General features: G+C 37.3%; 2 protein-coding genes across 4 annotated transcripts in view; one reads left to right on the top strand and one right to left on the bottom strand.

The window, feature by feature from the left end:
• LOC134542252 (pre-mRNA-splicing factor syf1 homolog) lies at positions 1-23,289 on the top strand. Of its 2 annotated transcripts, XM_063386359.1 has the most exons (18): positions 1-116; positions 1,444-1,592; positions 1,974-2,097; positions 2,533-2,730; positions 3,310-3,494; positions 5,136-5,250; positions 5,334-5,481; positions 7,392-7,543; positions 8,715-8,935; positions 9,159-9,321; positions 10,226-10,339; positions 10,861-11,023; positions 11,376-11,485; positions 11,989-12,192; positions 12,674-12,790; positions 14,409-14,547; positions 18,062-18,238; positions 22,926-23,289. In XM_063386359.1, the coding sequence occupies exons 1-18, from the start codon at positions 78-80 to the stop codon at positions 23,015-23,017; spliced, it is 2,610 nt and encodes an 869-aa protein (XP_063242429.1). In that variant the 5' UTR covers positions 1-77; the 3' UTR covers positions 23,018-23,289. The 2 variants fall into 2 exon arrangements, with proteins under 2 accessions (XP_063242429.1, XP_063242430.1); XM_063386360.1 differs by lacking the exon at positions 1-116 and having other exon boundaries at positions 1,534-1,597.
• Positions 23,280-24,107, bottom strand: part of LOC134542253 (alpha-aspartyl dipeptidase) — a 10,872-nt gene continuing 10,044 nt past the window's right edge. For both annotated transcript variants that reach the window (XM_063386361.1, XM_063386362.1), the window contains exons 6-7: positions 23,897-24,039; positions 23,280-23,428 (exon numbers count right to left, since the gene is read on the bottom strand). In XM_063386361.1, the coding sequence (XP_063242431.1) occupies positions 23,371-23,428; positions 23,897-24,039 (201 nt within the window). In that variant the 3' untranslated portion in view covers positions 23,280-23,370. The remainder of the gene's footprint in view (positions 23,429-23,896; positions 24,040-24,107) is intronic.

Genomic DNA, 24,107 nt, shown 5'->3' on the forward strand with positions numbered 1-24,107 from the left:
GATGCAAAGACATCGATTAAATTTTGTAATCACTGAACTTATATTGTAAACAAATACAAATACTGAACACCAAAAACATGTTTGCGACCGAAGAACGTGATATTGAAATTGTATTTGTAAGTATTTACCATAGTGAATGAAATAGATCGTAGAAAAGAGACTGTGGTATATGCTGAAAAACAAAATACGTTTTTATATTTTTAACTTTGGCCAAGTTTATTGGTTTCGTTACTAGCCTAACAAAAGCACAAATTTTGTTTTTTGCCCAGACTTAAAACCAACAAAATTATATTTGTTGGAAATATAAAGTATAAATAACCAATTGCTGTGTATAAATGTAGTACAGTATTAAATAACCTTACTTTTTGCAGAGAGTTAAAGAGAGATCAAAGTAAATTTTCCTTTGCATAGAGGCTTTCATTATAGTGAGCTCCAAATCAGAGTGTGCCTAGTTTGAAGATCCGTGAGCATTACTTTTTGTTCCGTATGTACTTTGAAGTTTCATCAGGTTGTGTTAGTATCAAAAGTTTTTGATCTTCCTTTCACTGCTAGTTTCTCACTAAGCACAGCCTTTAGATTAAAGGTTCCGGTTATGGCTGCAACAGTAAAGGATGCATCCTTTTAAAGGACCATCTTAGATAGTAATTTTTAAAAATAAGGACTCTTATGGTGATAGTTGAAATAACCAGCTGAACAAAGCGTCAATACAACAAAATAAACTTTAAAGATCCTTGAAAAGTGCATCTTTATAGGAAGTCACATATTTCCCTTGACCTTTGGGGGGGGGGGAAGGGGGGGTGTATGGAGGAGAAGGAATTTTGAAGGAAAAAATATTGAAAAACAATCAAATTTGAACATGTGTAGTAAAAAAAATCTTACTGAAAAACACATTGACATATGGACCTACAGTAGTAACCATAGGTGAAGTGGCTTCTCACACAGTAACATACAATTTTTACTGATATTTCGCAAATTTTTTACAGCATCGCTAATGCAGCCTTATGTGAAATGATGAGTCCTTGCATGCATCCTTGTGGCTTTTGGTGCTCCTTTTGAGTACAATATGGTAACTAATCATTTTTCTTTAATCAGTCGATTTCTGTTCACACTTTTATCTATCTTCTAGTGCCAGTTCATCAACTTGAATGTGTACAAATTGACAATTTCCTAAAAATGTGTTGTGAATAATCTGTAAAAATTAACTAATAACTACTGGAATCACACTTCTTTGTTGATTCACCTGGTTGTGTTTTAACATAAAAAATAATTTGCATATTGTTTCAGTGGTAGTTCTTACTCAATGCAGTCTTGACATTGCAGAAATTGGTAAACGATGCATCTTTACTGTTTGAAAAATTTATTGTACTGAAAATTTTATTTTTTACAATCTTTATCTGTCCCATTAATGCAATCTTGTTGTTTATTTTTTTGTTCATAATTTAGAATGAAGAAGACTTACCTTACGAGGAGGAGATTCTGAGAAACCCGTTTTCAGTGAAGCACTGGCTGCGATACATTGAACACAAGAAGGGCAGCCCTAAACATAGAGTGAATATTATATATGAGAGAGCGCTCAAAGAACTGCCAGGAAGGTGAAGTATGTTTTATGCTTTGTGAAGCTTTGGTAATGTGTTTATCTGAGCCTGTTTGAGCTAATAGTTATGGTAATTTATTTTCAGTTACTTAAACAAATACATTAAAAAAAGCACAATTTAATTGTGAAACATGAATTACTTTATATCATCTCCTTCTCTCATAAAGATCAGTTGTTAATATACATAAAACCAAATATTGAATTTTTTAACCAAATTTTCATCTCATTGCCATATAGGCAGTACTTAGTTCAACTCAAAATAAAAGAATAAGCACAAACCCTCTCATTCTACAAATTTAAAAATTCTTCTTGAAAGTATGTATTGAGTTTATGACATGTCCATTGAGCGGGCTCACGTGATTTGCTTGTGTATTTGCAGCTACAAGCTATGGTACAACTACCTGAAGCTGAGGAGACGGCAAGTAAAGGGTCGCTGCATCACTGATCCCTCCTATCAGGACGTGAACAACGCTTTCGAGAGGTCTCTTGTGTTCATGCACAAGGTATGTTTACTCTTAGCGGGTGTGTGGAGTGAACTGTCTCTTTATCGCTCATCACCTCTTACACGTTCTGACTGACTACTGAGAGTTTGGTCATACAGGTCCTCAGGGGCGTAGCCATGTTGGGGAGGGGGGGGTTTAGGGGTCAACCCCCCCCCCCCCTTTAGCACCAAATTTTTAATTAATTTCTTATTCATCACTCAAAAAAAATTTATATTAAAATTAATAAAAAATTTACCATTACAATATTTAAATTTAAGTACCAAAAACTGCTAAAATAGCACTATTTTACACCTTAAAATCCAAATTTTCCCGGGGGAGGCCTACACCGTGTCTTCATTATTATATTAAATATTTTGCAGTGTGTAAAGCAGTGTATCCCACAAGAAGGTGGGTAACCCAGGGACACGAGTGCCGGACGTGCGTGTCTGTGCGCAGATGCCGCGCATCTGGCTGGACTACTGCCAGTTCCTGATGGACCAATGCCGCATCACGAGGACGCGGCAGGTGTTTGACCGCGCCCTGCGCGCCCTGCCGATAACACAGCACCACAGGGTGTGGCCGCTCTACCTCACCTTCATCCGGCAGCACGACGTCCCGGAGACTGCAGTCCGGGTGTTCCGGAGGTACCTCAAGGTAGTCCTGTAGTTCCGCCACTGCCGCTCAAATCAGTTTCCTTGATGTTACCTTTGAATATATATACTGTATAGAAGTCGCGATTGGATAGGATTTACTCTACGTTTTTCAGAAGCGTATGATGAGCAGCTTGGGAACTTCACTGCTGCAGGGCGCTGCCGTAACGCTCTGTATCGTCTTAGTTGTTATTTACACGTTAGAGCGCAGCACTGTCGCCCGCTGTCATTCCCCGCACCCCCCACCTATTATTCACTGCAGCTCAAGGTTGTTTAACGGGAGGGGGAAGGGGTGTTTGAAGAGTTCGACACTTGTCCGCTAGGGACCACCACAAGTCGATGCCCTAGAGATGGTGGCGATTGCGGCGGTGAATTAACCAACTACCTCAAAACCGTATTAGAAATTATAACCTGGACTGGCGACTTCTATACAGTATATATATTCAAAGATGTTACTACTTAAGTGGTGGGTGATCTTCTTTGCATAGTGTTTACAAAAAAGTTTACTGCTAAATAAATTAAATCTGTTTTCTTTCATTTAAAAAAAATATGTATATTTCACTCACAGTGCTGATGTTCACAGCTGTGCCCGGAAGATGCGGAAGACTACATAGAGTACTTGAGCGAGATACACAGACTGGACGAAGCAGCTATCAAGTTGGCATACATTGTGAACAAAGAGGACTTTGTATCGAAGCACGGGAAGTCGAACCACCAACTGTGGAATGAACTTTGTGAGCTCATCTCAAAGAACCCTGACAAAGTCAGGTATGTGCCCTTTTTTTTTTTTTTTAAGTGCTGTTAGAATTACTTAGTGATTGTGACTGGCTATAAAAGTGAAATTCAGTCCAACCTCAATAATAAAAACCTGAAGGGACCGTAATTTTGTCACTTTGCAATAACGGTACTAACCAAACTATGTATTAACCAAATTTAATCACAATTTTTAAATAATTTCTAATTCAAATAATGTTAAAACTTGTACACAATTTTAAATCACACCAAATGTACTTTATTTTAGGGATTGGAAAGTACATTTTTAGGATGGCTGTACTCATGACTCAAAAAAAATATTTTTGACTGTATCACATTTAAAAGAATTTAAGACACAAGAATAAAGTAAAGGTATACCGAGAAATCACCTACAAAAAGACCTACATACTACCATAATTTTTAAAGAATAAAATTTCCATCCCCCCCCCCCCCACCCCCCCCCTAAACTACCGTAAATCAAATCAATGGCATCAGCATTATTTTAGTTGAAACTTCGCATTGTTTCTTTACATTAGTCTGGGATATTCGTATTGACCATCCTTTATTACATGTCATTGTTTATCCTTGGAACGTACATTCCAAATAACCATTTTTTTGTATGAAACAAATTACTTTTAGCACTATGACTCCCATGTAATTTGTAGGGTCTGTGGAAACATATTGTATTAATGAAAGTTTTGTATTAATAGGGTTTCACTGTAGGTAATGTGTCTGCAACAACTGGCAAGTAATGGAGGTCGGTTAAATTTACTACCGCAATGCAAGGTTAAGTGCTCCTGCACTCACTACACAAGGTGGCATTAAATATGCTAGGTGCAAGGGCAGACCTTTTATTGCAAGGCAGGTCCATCCCCACTACTCTGCTTGATGGAGCTAATTAGGTTGGTGCTAATTTATAACACATCTCATGGCTGTCTGGATGCTCTTAGCACTGTGACTAAAAGTGGGATCGTGTAGGCACATCTTGGTTACTACTTAGCTGCGAGTAGTGTTTATACGGGAAAGTATTTTATGTTTATGATGAATGGAGAAAAAAAATTAGAAAGGAAGCTGGAGTACTATGAGAAAAGCCTCCTAATGTCTGTGTTATCTGCAACACTATCCACTAACTGATTCCCATCAGTAGGAGTCCGTGGTCTGAAAACTGATCATCCATAGGCCCTGGCAACTAGTTAGGCATGTCACGTATCAGTAGGGGCTGGAAAAATTAGCAACTTTGATTTTATAAATTAGCATATATTATTATGTAATTAGATTTTTTTAATACTACTTATTTAAAACTTTAAGTTTATATTCTGTATGTTTAAAAACGGAGTATTTATTTACATAGTGGAATGGTACATTACCGTAATATTCATGCACATCTTTAATCTATTACACTTCAAGTTTCAATATCCGATAGGAGCATGTATCAGAATGGTGCGTTATAACAAGGTTTGTTTTGTGCTGCGAAGAGTTGATGGTAGAATTTTATTAAAATGGATTAATAAATTGGGAGTTCAGAAATACATGCGTGAAATTGTATTGTGAGGGATATAAAATTAATCATTTCAATTACTAAAAAATTTTTCTATTTTTTGTTAAAATGTTTGATATTAATGGCAAACAATGTGATGTGCTTCAATCACGGCCCAGGTCCCTGAATGTTGACGCCATCATCCGCGGAGGGCTGCGGAGGTACACAGATCAGCTGGGCCACCTGTGGAACTCCCTGGCGGACTACTACGTGAGGAGTGGCCTGTTCGAGAGGGTGAGTGTTGCCCATTGCTGTGCCGATGTGACGGAGTAGCGTCATGGTCGCACCGAGTGCCTATTGTGCGTGCTGCTCGGCAGGCCCGCGACATCTACGAAGAGGCCATTCAGACGGTCACCACGGTCCGAGACTTCACGCAGGTCTTCGACGCCTACGCCCAGTTTGAGGAGCTGAGCCTCAGCAAAAGGATGGAGGAAGCTGCCAATAATACCAACCCTACTGAAGAAGGTAAAGAATTTATTTACTGCATGTTCTAGTGCGTAACCCCTGTTTTTTGATAGGCTGTGACTTACGGCTGGGTCTCATACACAATTATGATTTTTTTTTTTGTCGTTTTCTTACATTACGTTTGTTTAAAAGCCATTCCTGTGTAAATTTAACACGTTACCTCTCTTGCATTTGTTTTTCTATCACAAATATTTTCAACAGATATCCACTATGTTTTAATAAAATGGTTGTAAAATGTAGCGCAAGTGTTCATAATTAATAATGAGTATTTAAGCGTATGCAAGAGAGGTATCGTGTTAAAATTTACAGAAATAGTCCTTTGAGAAAGTAATGTCATAAAAATGAAATTACCAGCTTTCTGTGAGACAGAGCCTTAACGCTGCACTGATGCTGCAAAGTTATCACCAGTTAAAAAGGTCAGCAATCATTTAGTGAAATATTTACATCATATTTATAAGGTGAGGAAATTGATTGCGTTCTAGAGGTCCTGATAGTGGTATTCCATGGTTCTCCTGAATCACTGCAGCAAATGCTGGGTTGGTTCCTTGGTGTAGACCTCGGCCAATTCCTTTCCAATTCTTGACCCATGTCTTTGTCCGTTGCAGTTCGTAATGATGTGACCTTGCCAACGAGACGTTAATGAAAATACATAGTAGTTAGGCGGGAAAAACAAAGTTTAATTTGGAGGACTAGTATGTGTGTAAGCACGTTTTCTAAATTTATTTTCTTTATCGTATGGCAGGAAATCTGAGATCTAGTTTGGCCGCCCATTGCGTGGACGCTGTGCCGACCTTCTCTTGCAGTCTGTTGCCCTGGTGCACAGTCTCGGAGGTTGTCTATACGTCGGATCGGTGGTGATGAGACAAGAGTGGAGCATTTACGGAAAGAATTGGTGGGAGGAACGTGAGTGCCACGAGAGAACTCGTGGGCTCATGGCAATGTCCACCCTGAGACTCATTTGCGAAAAATTCTATTCCCAGATTGCTTTTGTGGGAGGTGAGTAACTGCCCACTCAACAACATGGTACATTGAAAGGTCTTAAATCCGGAATTCTCTGGTTCTGCTTATTCTGTAATCCGGCATCAGTCGAGCCACACGCGTTCAGATTTATCAGGTGGATTCCAGCTGTGGACTGTGGCCACCAGGTGGCATGGCTGCACTGCTGGCGTTGTCAGTTTGCTCAGAGTTTATCGTTTCAAATGGTTTTCATTTCATTACAATGTGTCCTGTTTTATAGTGTGTTACTTTTAACGTTTTCACACTTGGTATTTCTGTTAAAACTATATTGACATTCAGTGACCCGGCATGGCTGTGGTCCCGAACGTGCCTTATTAATGGGGACAAGATTTTATGGTGAATTGCGATAAAACCGAAATAACACCAAAAAAGCATGTCAAAACAGCATAACACCAAAATGCAAGTTATACCTTACAGCACCAAAATTCAAGTTATGACATGTAATTATGTAGCATTTAACCAAAACTTAATTGAAATAATAATGAAAAAGAAATCTTTTATCGATTGAAATTCAAGGAATGTCGTTATTTCCTGACAAAATTTTTTTACCAGAGTGCATGGCTCAGGGAAAATCTATTTAATTTGTTTTATCGTGCATCTCTTAATGAATCACTTTCAAACCACAAATTCTTGCTAGTTTATTTTTTATTTTCCTGAATGTATCTGTTTTAGACCAATTTATTACATGTTATTTCATCTTAAAATTGCAGTATACATATTTTACCACAGTGAAAAAAGTGTTACGAAACAGCTTTTATAAAGGTACAAATAATGACACTGAAATCCTCTGTCTTAAAAAAAATTAAGTTGGGCCAAGAATGGAACCGTAAAGCGTTGCTACTGAAGACCTTGGTGGAGCCGGTCGCGAGGGTGCTGGGTGCTCTCCTGTGCAGACGAGGTGGAGCTGGAGCTGCGACTGGCGAGGTTCGAGCACCTCATGGAGCGCCGCCTGCTGCTGCTCAACTCGGTGCTGCTCCGCCAGAACCCCCACAACGTGCAGGAGTGGCACAAGCGCGTCAAGCTGTACGAGGGCAAGCCCCACGAGGTCTGGCCGTCTCCCCTTCTCGCCTGATCCGGTCACGCACGCAAACACACGTGATTACAGAACCTGTAGTCATAATCAAACTGGGCATCTATAGTTTGAAATAACTATTTTTTTTTTCTTTCTTTTAAATCTGGAATTTGGTGTGAATTAAAAAAAAAATTTACTGAAGCAGTAGTGAATTTTGTTATGTTATGCTGTTGTGCTTAAACATGATTTATTTCTTAGTTAAGTAACACCACAGTAATAAAAAATAACATTTATTAAGTGGTGGGGTCAAATGCACTTTTTCTCACATCCAAATCGTAAATTTAATTGTAAAAAAAAATTCTCAAATTTGAATATGGAACAAGAGCTGGGAATAAAATAATGTATGACCAAAAACACAAAATTTAAGTTGTGAAGGAGCTAGCTACCCTTTAAATTTTTATTTTTAAATTTAAAAAAAAAAAAACCATATTTTCATATTCAGGTATTAATTTTTTTGTTAGTCAAAACTGTTCCCTGAAAATGCCCAGATACTAACATTGTTTATAGAGTTTGTTAGAAAGAAACACTAACATTGTTGATAGTGTTAGAAATAAACATTGTAGTTATGTCTACTAGTGTTTGAATTTCCATTCATTAAATATTTTTATTTTAATTTTATTCCAAGAATATTAAATATTTATAATACTTATGATTTAATGGTGTTTGACGATATGACTAGCCTGTCCTTACATTTAATTATGTAATATGTTAATGTTTAGAATCTCTTTCTTCAGAAATAAGAAGTTTTTGCTCACAAATTTTCACATAAGTTGTGACATACCTGCGCTACTGTTTGGGTTCAAATTTTTAGACGTTCAAAATGCAGTGGATCATTTGTTTAGACACCCCTGAGGGACTCCTCGGTGACTGTGTTTAGTAATGACTGTAATGAGAAATGCTCGTGGCGAGGATGTGTGAGTTTGATACCAGCACCCTGTCATGACTCAGTGAGCACCTAGTCAGTACCCAAGGGCATTGGAGGTCCAATTGCTTAAAGGTGTCTGTACATATCCGGGCAAAGTAAAATCCTTTTAAAAACAATGTACGCTCCTGAAGCATACACTTTCTTTCTGTCTTTTGAAGCTTTGCGTGCACTTTCGCAGGCGACATTGTCTGTACGTGCACCTGCTGGGTTTCGTTGCAGATAATCAACACTTACACGGAAGCTGTGCAGACGGTGGACCCAAAACTGGCAGTCGGGAAGCTGCACACTCTGTGGGTGGCGTTTGCCAAGTTCTACGAGGAGAACGGGCAGATTGACGATGCTCGCTTGGTGTTTGAGAAGGCCACGCTCGTGCCGTATGTGAAGGTTGAAGACTTGGCGTCTGTGTGGTGCGAGTGGGCCGAGATGGAAATCAGACACGAGTAAGAATGTTTCGTCTATATGATGATATGGTCATCATTTATACTCACGTCTTTAAAATGTTTAGTGGTTGTAATATCTTTAGTTATTGTTTTATCTTGTTGTTTATTTACCTCAAAAAATCCAAGACGAGCTTTACAATAATACCCTTAAACTGCTTTCTTAATTTCATTTCGAAGATTTGCAGAAATATATTCGTAACTGTTTGAATGTTGCGTGCTGCAGGAACTACGAAGAAGCTCTCAAGCTGATGCAGAAAGCGACGGTAATGCCAGCAAGGAAGGTGGCGTACCACGACGAGACTGAAACTGTGCAGATGCGCTTGTACAAGTCACTGAAAGTGTGGTCCATGTACGCAGATCTGGAGGAAAGTTTTGGCACGTTCAAGGTACATTAACTTTTTGGACTTTCAGTCTTGGGTATTTATTTATTAGTTACTTTATTTTCAATTTTCCAGCCCTTATTTTTTTCATCTTCTTGACGTGGTTTATTGCATAATCGTCACACTGTTATTTTAGGGCATCAAAATTTAAAATAAAATAATACTGTTATAAAAGTTGCATAGGTTTTGTGTCCCACTGTAATTTTTTAATATGTATTGTGTTGCCCATAAACTTCTTATCCTGGTGCAGATTGCAACGCGAGTGCAGTGTCTCGTGCCGAGAAAACTACATTTGATAGTCCGCACTCTTTCATGGTTAATGTGTTTTACGGCAATAGTTATGGGTACATTATGTTAGTTCCAGTTCATATTCGGGTCATGAGATTTTAATTTTTTTTATTTTAAGTTGAACAAAATATTGTTATGTTGCATCATTAATTAATTAAAATTGTTTGGTGTGCTTTTGTATACTCTGCTTTTTATTTAAACGTACTTTCCATGCAATGTTTTTTTTTTTAATTAAAATTAAAAAAAATGCTTTTCTTTCATAATAATCGCACCCCTGCTTTTCAAGCTTTATTTTATCTTAAAATGTGCTATGATTGTGATAAAAACAGTATTTTTAAGAAAAATATATGTTTTAAATTCTACATAATTTTTTTTCTAAAGAAAAAAATTCAGCACAAATTTTCTTAGCTGGAAATTTATTGAAACATCTATCTCAATCATGGAATTAATTTTGTATTATTTTGTAGTTTGTTACCATGAATATTTTCTGTGAAGGCTATAAGGATATTGGCAAGTGATGGGAAAAGTTGTTGGGTAGATTAATTGTTACCACCTTTTAGTATTATGTACTAGGCTTCACACTGATTGCTTTCTTGTTTTCTTACAAATTCGTTTGTTTTAGTCTTGCAAATCAGTATATGACCGTATCATCGACTTGAAGATAGCTACTCCACAAATAATAATAAATTATGGCTTGTTCCTTGAAGAACATAACTACTTTGAAGAGGCATTCAGGGTGAGTTAATAATATTGAATTGTTTTAAGAAGATAATTACTTACTAATAGGTATTGATATTTTTGGTATTTTTTTCCTTTTGTTAGTATTCACTTGGTAATAGTGAATTTATTTGAAGTTCGTAGAATGGGATTATTCATGATGGGTTCACAGCAAAATTTGTTAGTTTTGATCGGTAAGACTTCTTTCACACAAAGACCGAATGGAAGTTTTTTTCCAGACTTTAAGGAGATTTCAAATTTGAGTATCAATTGAGTTTTAATGTGTGTTTGAGTATGAGTTATTGCTTTAGCTGGTAACTCTATAATCATGTAAAATAATAAGTTATTGCAGTGTGCATTCACACATGCTTTCATGTCTTAGGGACAGTTTCTTATTGCTAAAATGTCTTCATGTGAGTACCTACCTTTTTTGTTTTGAAATCTTGATTTGTATAAGTTTTTCACATTTGTTATAAAAATCGTGTTATAAAAATGGGTCAAGGACTTACATAACCTTTAAAACTCCTTCTTCTCCTCCAGGCATATGAAAAAGGAATTGCGCTCTTCAAGTGGCCGAATGTTTACGACATATGGAACACGTACTTGACGAAGTTCTTGAAGCGCTACGGTGGCACAAAACTCGAGCGAGCTCGGGACTTGTTTGAACAGTGCTTAGAGCATTGCCCACCAAAGTTTGCTAAAGGTGAGTTTAGCATTATGGTTCAAAGTTTTATTTGGAAATATAGCACTGGTATGTTAGAACCATCTTGTTCAGATTCGGGCAAACTGCTCAAAATGAAATGTTGCTACTGTGGGAGGCACATTTCTTCAGTATCATACAGTTGGACAGTAGACCTTCATCTGCAGCAGAAATTCGTATGTTTCAAATGTCCTATGTGTGTTTATATCCTTGGATTTATATCTGTATGTTTCAGATGATAATTTACTTTAAATAAAATTAAAAGTAAATGCAGGTATGTTCTTGATTTGTAATTAATAGTCCTGTTGGGATGTGTTGAGTAATATTGTGTGCATGGTGTCTGTACTGTTGGCAGCTCTGTATCTTCTGTATGCAAAGCTAGAGGAGGAACACGGGATGGCCAGACACGCGATGGCAGTGTACGAGAGAGCTACCAAAGCTGTTCTTCCAGAGGAGATGTTTGAGGTGAGGACACTTCGAAGTTTGAGCCCAAGGCTATGATTGGCAAGTTACATTATGCCAGTATAAAGACCTACATGCGTTCCTGATTCTTCCATTGGCGACTGGTGTGCCTGTCGTGGATAGTGTGAGAGGAAGTTTAGTAGTGAAGTAGAGGGTACAGACTCGTAATCGCAATTGAAATGAGTGTGAGTGTTTCATTGATACAGTATCCAAGTCCATCCCAAACAAAAAGGCATTGCGGCCATATTGCTACCAGCCACAAGACTGTCCATTATTTGTAACTTCTGGGCAGAAGTAAGGCTTTCCACCTATACATTAGCTTTACTGATGTGTTTCACACTCGGTCACAAATTATTTAAAACTTACTGATGAATACACGTGTTAAGGATTAAAAGCACTCCAAATACCTCATTTTGAACTTCACGATTCTACTCTTTCGTGGGCTATGTGTAAGTTGAAATATAAATGAGGGCCACACCTAATAGGTATGTCTTAAAATGTTTCAGTTGTTTAACATCTACATAAAGAAGGCAGCCGAGATCTATGGCGTTCCCAAAACAAGGCAGATCTACGAAAAAGCCATCGAGATTCTTACCGAAGAGAATTCCAGGGAAATGTGTCTGAGATTTGCGGAAATGGAGACGAAACTTGGAGAAATCGACAGAGCACGTGCCATTTACGCTCACTGCAGTCAGATGTGTGATCCTCGGGTAGGTACATGTAGTGTTGAGATGTGATGTGCAGAAGTGCAACAACTTTTATTTTTTAAAATTATATTGCAGCATTTTACTTCAACATCCACACAAATGCTCTTTTACTCTTTTAATCTTCTCGGATATTAGGAAAGAAAAACATCCTTTTTTTAGTGTTAGGTTTTTAAGATGTGTGACTCTGTATTCTGTTAACTTTTTTTTGTTGATTTTGTGATTTTAAAAACATTTAAAATTTAAAACTAATGTTTTAACTCATTATGTGCTTGAAATAGGTATATTAATTTGATTTTTGTGTACCTAAACAATGGAAATATAAAACTCACCAGACCTTCTTTGTAAAATGTTTCCTTGTGTTTTGAATGACTTACATATGAAAGAGTTACAGACTGAATTGTACCATATTCATGTTTTAAATCTGTTGAATGACAAGTTTAAAAAAAAATATGATTCTTATTGCTTATAACTGGTGTCGACTTAGGTGACTGCCGAGTTTTGGCAGACATGGAAAGAGTTTGAAGTTCGCCACGGCAACGAAGACACGATGAGAGAGATGCTGCGAATCAAGAGGAGCGTGCAAGCCACGTACAACACACAGGTACAGCAGCTATCAGTGCTGCCCTGTAGTCTGTCTCCTGCTTGCATTTCAGTACGAGGCAACTGGTGTGATACTTCATGGCTTGTTAACATTAAAGTTCTTACTAGAAGGCCATCATCAATGATTATAAGTTTTGATATATTTTCAATTTAACCATGTGTTTTATTTTTTAAGACCTTAATAGTGTCTTTTGAAAGTATTACTAATTACAGTTGTCTTAATTCTGAAAGAAAAAAAATTTCAATTCTAAACACCCCATATTATTTTACAGGGGAAACTTTTTGTAGCAGTTGGTCACTTAATAACAAAACATTACATAAATTTTGTGCTATAGTCAAGCAGAGACAAAATTTTATATAAAAAAGTGATGGAAAAAGTGGTTGAAACCCAGATGGCATCTTTCGGTTCAGTTTTCTTAAAATTAAGAATTAAATATAAGATAATTTTCTTGACGAAATACAACAATTTTTTTTCTGATATACTCATTCCAAAATTTCCTTTTAAAAATACTCTTTTTGTTGAACATTTAAAAAATTTATTTCATTTCATTATAAGGTACAGTAGAACCCTGTTATAATGTTTTTCAAGGGAGCACAAGAAAAAAACATTATAAGCAGGAAAACATTATAAGCAGGAAATCTCAATTTAGCACTTAACAATGTTCGAGCTTTGTACCAATGGACTCACAAAGCTATGTAAACAACCCTAATGTTAAAACCAAAGATAGTATACTTGATATATGCATTTTCTGAAACAAGCCAACAATTTTTCAACTTCATCTTGTTCCCTGGTTAAATTTTGTTTGTCTTTAAACATACACTGCCACATTTTTTGTAAAATTGTCTCACGATTCATGATGACAACATTAAAAGTGAGAATGTCTACTCCTTCGCCACCTGAAAATGTTTAATTTTGGGATTCCTAGTATGAATGAAAAAAAAAATTATTTGTAAGCAATAGAAAACCCTTTTAGTTATGCCCTCTCTCAATGGTTGGCAACTTAAATATCGTAGGACTATGTACGTGCATCTGAATACCCACTGGAATGGCAAGGAAGAGAAGAGTTGACTAAGGGTGCCAACTGACACGTAACTATGAACATTGTGTACCTTCAGTATATTGCATAAAATTGTATTTTAACAAACTTATGTATTGTATGGCAGTGATTGTAAACATAAACATACATAAAGGAAACTTTTTATCGTAAGTGTTAGAATAATTTGGTTTTAAAACATTTTTTCAATTTATTGAATGAGAAAGCAAACATTATAAGCAGGAAATTACACTATTTATGAATGTTATATGCAGGAAATAATTACATTGTCCTTATGGGGGAAATATTAGGACTTTAAAAATATGACATTATAAGCAGGTAAACATTATATGCAGGAACATTGTAACAGGGTTCTACTGTATGTCCATAACTTTTGTGCGCTCTGATTATATCTGGCAAAAGAGCACACACAAACAAGGACAGTGGTAACGGCAGATATTGTGCGTTGGAAAGAGATTGTGAATGCCCCATTGAAAAGCACACTGCAATCTCAGCTCCAGCGATAAAAAAGGGCGGCGCGCCTGAAACCTGACGTCCTGAGTGGCCGGCGGTGTCTGCCCGCAGGTGAACATGATGTCGGCCCAGATGCTGTCGGCCGCCACGAACGTGTCCGGCACGGTGGCCGACCTGGCGCCGGGAGCCAAGGACGGCATGAGGATGCTCGAGGCGAAGGCAGCCCAGATGGCACAGGAGGATCGCCCCAGTGAGTCTGCCGGCGGGACGACGCTGCCCCCCTCTGTTCAGTCTGTCTTTCTTGCCCATACATAGAGACCCGGAAAATTCGCGGGTTCATTTCGTGTTATGCTAAAATTCAAATACGTACCGTATTTACTCGCATGTAGGTCACGGCAATTTTACCAGATTTGATGGGAAAAAAATGAAGTGCGACCTATATGTGAAAAAAATTTTTTTTTTAATTTTTGAGGCATTTTTTTTTTGCAATACAGTAGAATCCCGCCGATGCGACCCCCCTCTGATGCGTCCATTCCGTTTATACGATGGTGTTTTGAGAAACAGTGAAAAATTTGAGCAGAGAAAGTTGAAAATTTGAGTAAAATCGACTGAAAAACAAGTCTTTTACACTTTTTTGGGCGCTATGTGTTCACGTTTATCTTGGCGAGAGCTGTACTGTAAGCAGGCAGGCATACAAAAGACGGCTAAAAATAGATACCACCCCTCTAGACTGTCCACGCGACAGTGTCTAGCCGAGCTCGGCGCGTCCACTATCGCACAAAATGCCACTGTGGTAGCTTCTGCGAGAGCATAAGAAACTCGTCCGGCCAGGCTGGCGGTAGCAGTGGCTATACGTCATACGTGACGTGACGCTTACCTCTCCCATCCCCTGCTAATTCTTCAAGGCTCATCCCTCCCAGAGCCACAAACCATGTAAAAATACCCTCCCCCCTTTTTCCAACAACCATTTCAACACATTCCCTCCCTTATTTCAACCTTCTGCGTGAGAAACTGTCAGCATCCTCCTCCCCTCCCACACCGCGTGCGGCAAAATTCAGGTTGTATAGTCCATTCTCGGTAAAATAAATATTTTTATGGGCTTATACGACTGTCCTTCACCGTTAATAAATACTTTATAAGTTTAAGTTATTATGATACAATTTGTTTATTAGTCACACATCAGTTTCTGCTGAAAAATCACTAATACCTCGAATATTATTGAATAGAAAAATTTAGCAGGGCCGTAAATATATTTATTTTACTGCATAGTTACTTTGCCATCTGCATTCAAACGTGTTTTTTTTTTTTTTTACGCTGTGAAGGGTCATGGAAAAGATAATTGCTTGAGCTGTCAAAATAAACATCGCTGACGGCAAGGGCGGAAGCGCATCCTGTCGGTCTGTCGCTGTGATTAACTACTCCAAAAACATGTCACAGCATTTCAGGATAGCATTGTTCTTATATCTTTCCTTTATAGCCGAATGTTTTCTACCTGATCCGCACAAGTTCCTTCGCCACATTTGAACGAAAATAACAACCAGCCGGCTAGCATAGCCGAACTCGCGTGACGTGAATTTACTTAGAGTGAGTATTTATCGGAACCCATAACGAAAAACACTGTAGATATAAAAAATCATAACAGGCCTTTTTTATTCGTAATTACATTTACTACAACTTTTATTCTGTGCATTTTTTCAATACAAAGCACTGTTTCCCAGTTATAGTCTACAATTAAGACATTTTAAGAAGTCAGGAATCTAACTTGACTTCAATTTTCTATATTCGGTTATTACGAGTAGGTACTTGTTGTTACAACAATTTATCACGCCATTATCAGCTCTCGTAGTAGCGGAGTTTTACAGTACCCGTTAACTCTTTCGTGCACGGTGTGCTGGCCGTTCGCATCATTAAATTACCGGTGCGACCTTTATGGGGGGAATCTTAAATACCAAATTCAAGACCTCAAATTATGGGTGCGACCTATATGCGATGGCGACCTATATGCGAGTAAATACGGTAATTATACCTTAGTGCTGCTTCTGTCATTGGTTCACTGTTAATCTGGAGCACTGAGGGCCAATTAGAGACCCTCACTCATAGAAGTGTCGAATCACAGGCCACCCAGTCGAGACGACTCACAAGTCAGCAGCCAATGAACAGTTGGCATTTGCCCAAGTGTGTAGAGGATATTGGAGTCTATCCTGGAGGTTATTGCACCCGCAAATTTTCCGGGTCTCTACCCATACAGAACCTGGCCCTGAGTTTCTATCATGCCTGAGGCCGGCACGCAGTTCGTGTCAAGGCTAAATGACTGTCTCTCTGAATTTGACCACAGATTTCCCAAACAAGTGGTCAGATCACTCGGAATGGGACCATGTTGCCTAAATGTAGTATATCTGCAAATGATGCAATGTAAATCACGTTTAATTAGAATTGATTGAGGACCGGATTTGTTTTGCTGAGGTTAAACGTGAAGGTTATTGGCATTTTCAGGAATGTTCGAGGATAATTATTAGTTTTAAAATTTTTGTTTTATATTACAATAGCTAATACCCATGATGTGTTGCAATGCCTATTTGTAATTTTTTTAAGTTTGTACACATATACAATGCATCTCTCTCTGTCTCTGTAACTCTATATATCTCTGAATATCTCTTTATATTCATCTCTCCATACCTCTCAACCTACCTCCCTCTCGATCTCACTACGTATATATCCATGGTTGTCTGTTCTGAAGTACCTGTTGTAGTAGCTGTATAAATGCTAACATGCTATAAATTTGTTTAATAGCTTGAAAAGAACTCACTAGGAACAGTCGTAAATATGCCATCATGTAGTGAATATTGCTAAAGAAACATAATACTAACACATCTGCAAGAAATTAGGGTTAGACTCCATTATAACTAAAAATTATTTTGCTATGCAGAAGCAAAAAAAGGTATTAGAGGTTGTACTCATTTTGACTTCAAGTAAAGATTGTATACACCAACTCCCTTACTTCTTACCTCCATGTTTAAAACATGAGGAAGGTCACTGTTTAGGTGAGATTTTGATAATACCAACCCTTAAAGCAAAATTAAGGTGGTGCGTGTTAATTACCATTAAGTGCTTTATGTCAGTTTCTCTTTTCTATGATCCAAATAATAATAATGGTGGCGTGTGAGTCGATAGAGACAGACATAGAAAAAGCGCGAGAAAGTGAACCAGAGTGTGACGGAATGAGATAGTGATATGTGTGTGTGTGTGTATATATATGTGTGTCGATTAAGAGAAATATAAAAAGATATATGAAGAATATATTAAGAGAAATAGAAAGAGATATATAAAGATACATGTAGAGATATATAGAGATGGAGAGATGTGGGGTGATATGGAGAGATGAATATAAAGAGATACGTATTAAGATATATACGTATATACACTGAGAGATTAATAGAGAGATAGATGGAGAGAGATGCTTTGTACGTATGTGTGTACAAACTTAAAAATAAAATTACAAAAAATAAAATAAAAATGTTAAAGATGCATTGCAATGCATGTCAGGCATTAGCTAGTAAGTTATAAACAGTAATTTGTGGTAGCGTTTTAACCCAGGCATTTCAGGTGATTATCTATCACTACAAGACATACTTTATGAGTAAGGGTTAAGTTGTGATCAAAATTTTGAAACATTGATACAATCTAATATAGTGGTCTTGATTGGCACAAATGTTTTTATGCCTACATATGATCAGTTGGTAATTCGAAGGGGATTTGTTCGATAGGCCAGCCACAGCCCAAAGGAGGAAGTATCCTGTTTGTTCGGGGCGAGACCCAAGGCCAGGACAGAGACGGCACGGACAAGTCTCGAGTTATTAACCCTGACGAGATCAACATCGATGAAGATGACGACGACAGTTCCAGCGAGGAGGAAGGGGAGGAGGAGGAGGAAGGAGATGATGGTAAGTTGTTTCTCACAAATATCTTTATATGCCCTTTCTTTTGCTTCGGGGCACAAATAAAATGTGCTTTAGTGTGTTTCACTCTTAGTTTGCATTACACAATAAATGGTGCCCAAAGTTGCCATATTGATATTAAAACAGTGTTTTATCGCATAAAAATTGCATGATGTTTTTGTTTCTGCTGTTATATTCTGAGCACTTTGTGTATGTAGTAAATATGACCTTGCCAAAGATCTCAGGACGAACACTGCAAAAGCAATTGGTTTTCAAGTTGCTGTCAAGGCAGTGTGGTAGTTTTACTGGTAATTCCCAGTATCTGCACAGCAGTACTTAAGGCCGTATTACCTGCCAGAAAGTCTAGTATATGTCCGGCTACAATGTTATAGGCGCGACTGTACTGTCCCTAATGCCTTACCTCTTCCCCCTCCTCAACTTCTTATACCAACACACACCCTTCCCGAGTCTACCTGAAGTGATTCCCGGAACAGCTGAAAGCTGTAAAGCGAAGACAGAGAAAATAGGACCGTTATCACATATTTGCTAAACAGTCGTTAGCCTTGCATTGACAATATATTGCAAATTTCAACTGAATGACCATATTGCGCAGGGCAGCCACCTTATATATCGACTATCAAATTACCACTGTACGAAATTCAAATGATCAACATTAAAAATATTGCTAATTTCCTAATTCTGAATGAAATTTAAAAAAAATGTAAAATAGCACTTCTTTATGCTGAAGCGAATCGTGGTCACAAGAAAGAGAATTACAGCAAAAATAAGATGTACTTAAGAGTTCTACTGTATTATTGTTCACTCACGAACTCGCTGCAAATTTTCACAAAAACTTGTTAAGATATGAAATAAATATTTTGCACCGTAACTCCATCATGGGCCTAAAGAAAAGAAAAAAAAAAAGGCAAAAAAATTAACACTATCAAATGTCACCCTGGATACCGTATTGCAGCAAAGATGAACAAGCATAAAGAAATTGACATTCAAAAAATACTAAGAATTTTTGTTTTGCGGTAAACTGCCTTAGCGTATTTTCAGAATATATTTATTATTCTGAAAATATATTTAAAAACTGTTTTTGGAGAAGCATTAAAAGGAAAAACCACCCCTTGTAATAAAAGTTTGACCGCGAGAAAAAAGAGATGCAAAGGAAAAAGGTATAATTTTTAACGTAGTCCACCAACAACTTTAACATACCACATTTTTATTGCCAGCCCAGAAAACTGATTAAATGCGATGGTGATTTAGAAAAAAAAAAAAAACATAAGCTTGCTTGTAAAAGTGTATATTTAAGCATTTAATCATGAAAAATTTCAGATAGATATATTTACAACATCAAAAAAGGCTCCCTTATTTTTTTTTTTTTAGATGATTAAACATATCTTGATGTTACTGTGAGCCAAAAATAACATAAAAACCTAATGTTATATTGTTTTCACACAAATAAATATTTTATGGCAAACAGTATAAAATACGTGTTTCAGTACAAATAAGATTATTAAGTTTTTGAATATTTCAGGATGCGCAAGATTTTCAATTTGCGAGAGCACACAAACTTGAAGTAATGGGTACACAGTACATTATATGTTTATTGGGAACTAGAAGCCAAAACAATTTTTTTGTAGACAAGCAAACTTTCGTACACTTCAAGATTATTTTTGAGTTTTCCATTTTGCGAAATTGCTTAACAGTTCTTTTCTAGTATCATATTTATTTTGAATCATTGCAACATGAATTATATGCATTCTATTGAAGTGTGTTCAAATGTGAAATGTTTAGCTTGCACTATGTATTACAAAAAAAAAATCCTTAGGAACTAGATTCTAAACACGTTTTTGAAACGCACACAAACACAATCTTTTTCAGTGTGATCACATTAAAATTTATAATCTTTAGAATACTTTCCAGCTTAAATTGTATGTCATTGTAAGCAGTTTGTTGATAGGTGCCTAAACAACTAAGATTCCAACACTTACAAAAACCTTTTTCTGCAAATTCAGCAAAAAATTTAGTTAATTGAAATGATTACTACCTGCTCGAAACGTTCATTCACACGAAGGAACGTTTTCAACTAATAAATTTGGAAGACTTTCCTCATCAGATATGGACAATTTATTGTTGTCTTCCTTTCTTTGGTATAACAACGCACGAGATTTGCTTTCCGAAGATGTATTGCCACTGCTTGATAACCGTTCAACTACAGACATGTTTTGTATTTCTTCCACATTGTTTCTGTGGGAAAAAAAAAAGTTTTTTTTTTTTACATAAAATATTCTATGTGTGACATTGAAGTGAAATATTTTGAGAATTATGCTTCTTAAACAAAAAAACTCTGTGAAATATGGCATTAAACTCAAGATGTCAAGGTCATCTCAAGTCGCACATTCTTCAAGATGTTCAGACAGGTCTATCTTCTGCCTATGTCAGCTTTTATAGTAGGAATTTTTCACTATATATGATTGGACATGTTGGAAGGTAATTTAAATTTTCACCTTCCTTACGCCTGAGAGTGGTGGTACGTTACCACCAGGAAACTGGGTAGCTTGGCTTAGAACATCAGCAGCAGTCCTGCCCAAGTGTTCAGAATGTGACAGCTATGAGTTTGCAGTGAGTTTTTTCCCGGCAGCCTAGTGTTGTGGGATGGGAAGCCTACAACTCACGTAGTTTCGGTTCCCTACCACGTTCGTGCAACTTCGGATCTCTCAAAAATTGAAATTAAAAAAATCAAAGAGTTATGTTAGGTCAGTCACAACAAGCTTGTTTTCATTGGAAACTTCTGATTTAGCGGCTGAAGTGCCGTTAATACCAAAACGCAAAACTACGGAAATCTTCGGAAATTCTTGCAGGGAACCGAAACTACGTGAGTTGTAGGCTTCCCGTTGTGAGAAACCACCCCACAGCCGTGTCGGCAAGGGACGAGGGTTGAACCCAGGCCACCAAGCCGCATTACCCGTCCCTTAGCTCGGAGTTGGCAGGGTACCAGCGAAGGGCCTAGACGGGGCTGGTGAGAGAGTGAATGGATAGGTAGTTAAAGAGGAAGATCCGTATTGAACAGAGAAAGTGTGAAGTATGTGGCGTGGGTTTGTTACAATATGCAATTTACCTGCTTCCCTCTGGTTTTCCTTAGAGGATAATCTTAGTGTTCACACTGGCTCTTACGACTGGGTGACGGTGGGGGCAACGATAGCACATGGGGTGCAGTAGGACTCGCTGCCCCAGGAATATCACCCTGGCTGGACGGGAGGGAGTATAGGGCGAGCAGCGGCGGAGGAGGAGAGTTGATGACATTGCTGCCCCTTGACTGTTGCCTGGGCCCGTGACAAAAATAATGGCTTTTAATTTTTTTTTTGTATCAGGGTAATGTTTCTAGGATCCAAGATTTACTTTTAGTCAATTAATTTTTATTTCAATTAGGGATGGGTCGGTACCGGTTCTCGGTTCTCAGCATTTTAACTGGCACCGAGAACCGCAGCTAAAATATAGGTACCGGTACCATAGCATAACCCTTTACGAAAATAGTCCTTCACTACATCTTAACTGCAGCATGAAATGGCTCAACTCACATTCAATTCACATATGAATTAGTTTTTTGGACTTCTGTGGAATAATATTATTCTCTAACTATAAAATAAATTACACGTGAAAATATTTAATGTTCTCGTCACATCTGTAAACAAAGTACGTTATACAATCAAAACATAACAGTTGAAGGTGCCTTAGATGTATGTAGTTCATGGATGTGTGCAACTCTATAACGTGCCTTAGCAGAGATGTGAGAACAGAAAGACGCCATGTTTGTTTCAATTTGTTTTTAAAAATAGGCAGTTAATTGGGTCGTTGACACGTAAGGGTGTCTGGTGTATAAAGAACAATTAAAAGTGCAAAATTCCACCAAATATTTGTTTAATATCTAATTTAATTAATGACCGATTTAAAATTTTCCGTAATAATTCTCGGCATTCTAACATTTTATGCTTTATTGTGCAGTGCTTTGGACTGTAAGTTCACTGCATCTGCAGCCATCTAGCGTAATGGCAAGTCAATTTCTCTTTCAGGTAAACAGGATTGCTTTGAAGGGGGAAGTTTTTTTTTTAGTAAAGTGGTGTATGGATGTGTAGATGTATTTTACTATTGGCTGGTCAAACGAAATGCTTGTTGACACTTCTAAAGTATAATTATTCTGGCCAAATAGAGCAAATTTTGTAAGAAATGACATCAGAAGTGTGGCAGTAATTTACTGTTGACTGTGCAAACAAACTGAATTCTATGTAGGCAATAAGTTTGATGGACAATTTAATAGTTTAATTCTTTGAAAGTTCACCATCCTTGTATTTATTTCCATTATTGTAACAGTTTCTTTTTATTCCTATGTTTTAAAGGAGGGTGTATGTAGATTTCTTGAGGTAATTACTAGATTGATATAGTAAATTTTAGTTTTATTAAATGTTCTCTGCATTATTTCGAATTAATTTTTTTATTAATACATATTACATTTTTAATATGTTGGTGTGTTTACTGTAGCTTGAAACAGTGCTTTTTTTGTAGCCAAAACAAATAGAACCGAGAACCGGTACCGAACCGAGAACCGGGAATAAAACAGGAATTGACCCATCACCAATTTCAATAATCTTTCTACTAAAATATCTTCAAATATGCTTCTCTTATGTTTCAGGTCTGCCAGTGCAGAAACAAGCTATTCCAGCTGAAGTATTTGGCAGCTTGAAACCTAGGCCAAATAATGAAGAAGATTCTGCAAGTGATTAGAAACAATACGTATATGAAAGTAACCTGTAAAATTGTGTTTCTGGTATACATTACAGTTATATCCAAGTCAGTCTGAGAAAGTGCATATACTTCATGGCAGTTCGGAGTTGGATAAAAGGTGTTATATATCCCGATTTATATTAGTTTTTTTTCTACCTAGCTGAAGTCATGATAAATTAGCTAAGTAGAGTTAGAGATTAGAAATGTACAAGAAATCTGTTTAGTGCTGATAATATACATGACAGTCCTTAATAAAAAACAATAACAGTAAATTGGCAGTTTAATAACATTAAATTGCACGCATACTTAAATGATGATGCATGGCCAAAATATTTATACATTTTTTTCCCATTCTAATTGAGCAGGAAACTGACGTCTGATCCAGGTGTATATTCTTCAGCATCTTTATTCCTATAAAAAAAAAAGGCCACACAATATATGAAATCAGCATTCACATTAGTAGCACACTTTACCTACTGAAGCAGAGGTTATAATATATTGGGACATGAATTTATCACATTTGCGATAACAAATTTAAATATGAATAACAAATTTTTATTTGGAAGCAGATGTAAGTGAATTTCTTACTTTTTATAAAGAACTAAAAATACACAGAATATTGCAAAATTGATGTTTAAAAAAGATGAAAGGCTTACACGGCCATTGCCTGCATTTTCTTGGCTTCTGGGTGTGGGCCGTGTCAGGTAATGGTCTTGCCGAAACGTCGCAAGACAATTACTTGACACATCCTAAGCCAAGAAAATGGATGTTTAAAAATTAACCTATATCAATTTAAACTATAATTAGGGTACTCAAACTCTTAAAGATGTCAGCATACAGCCAGAGAAATGCTATAGAGAGCGAAGTAAGATAGCTTACGGCCGGAAGAGTCTCGCAGACGCCACGCCTCTTATCTCGGCCCTGTCGCCCTGCACCCTCAACATGGCTCCCTCGCGCAGGCCCAGCACGGGGGGCGTGCCAGGCTCCTCATGGTACTGGCGTAGTCTCTCCTCTCTCGTCTCCTACAGCACCACACTCCAGTAACCCACTCTGTGATAAACATGCTCTGTTCTAATGTGCTCTTTGGGAA

Source organism: Bacillus rossius, assembly GCF_032445375.1.
Source record: "Bacillus rossius redtenbacheri isolate Brsri chromosome 4 unlocalized genomic scaffold, Brsri_v3 Brsri_v3_scf4_2, whole genome shotgun sequence".
NCBI classification, from domain to species: domain Eukaryota; kingdom Metazoa; phylum Arthropoda; class Insecta; order Phasmatodea; family Bacillidae; genus Bacillus; species Bacillus rossius.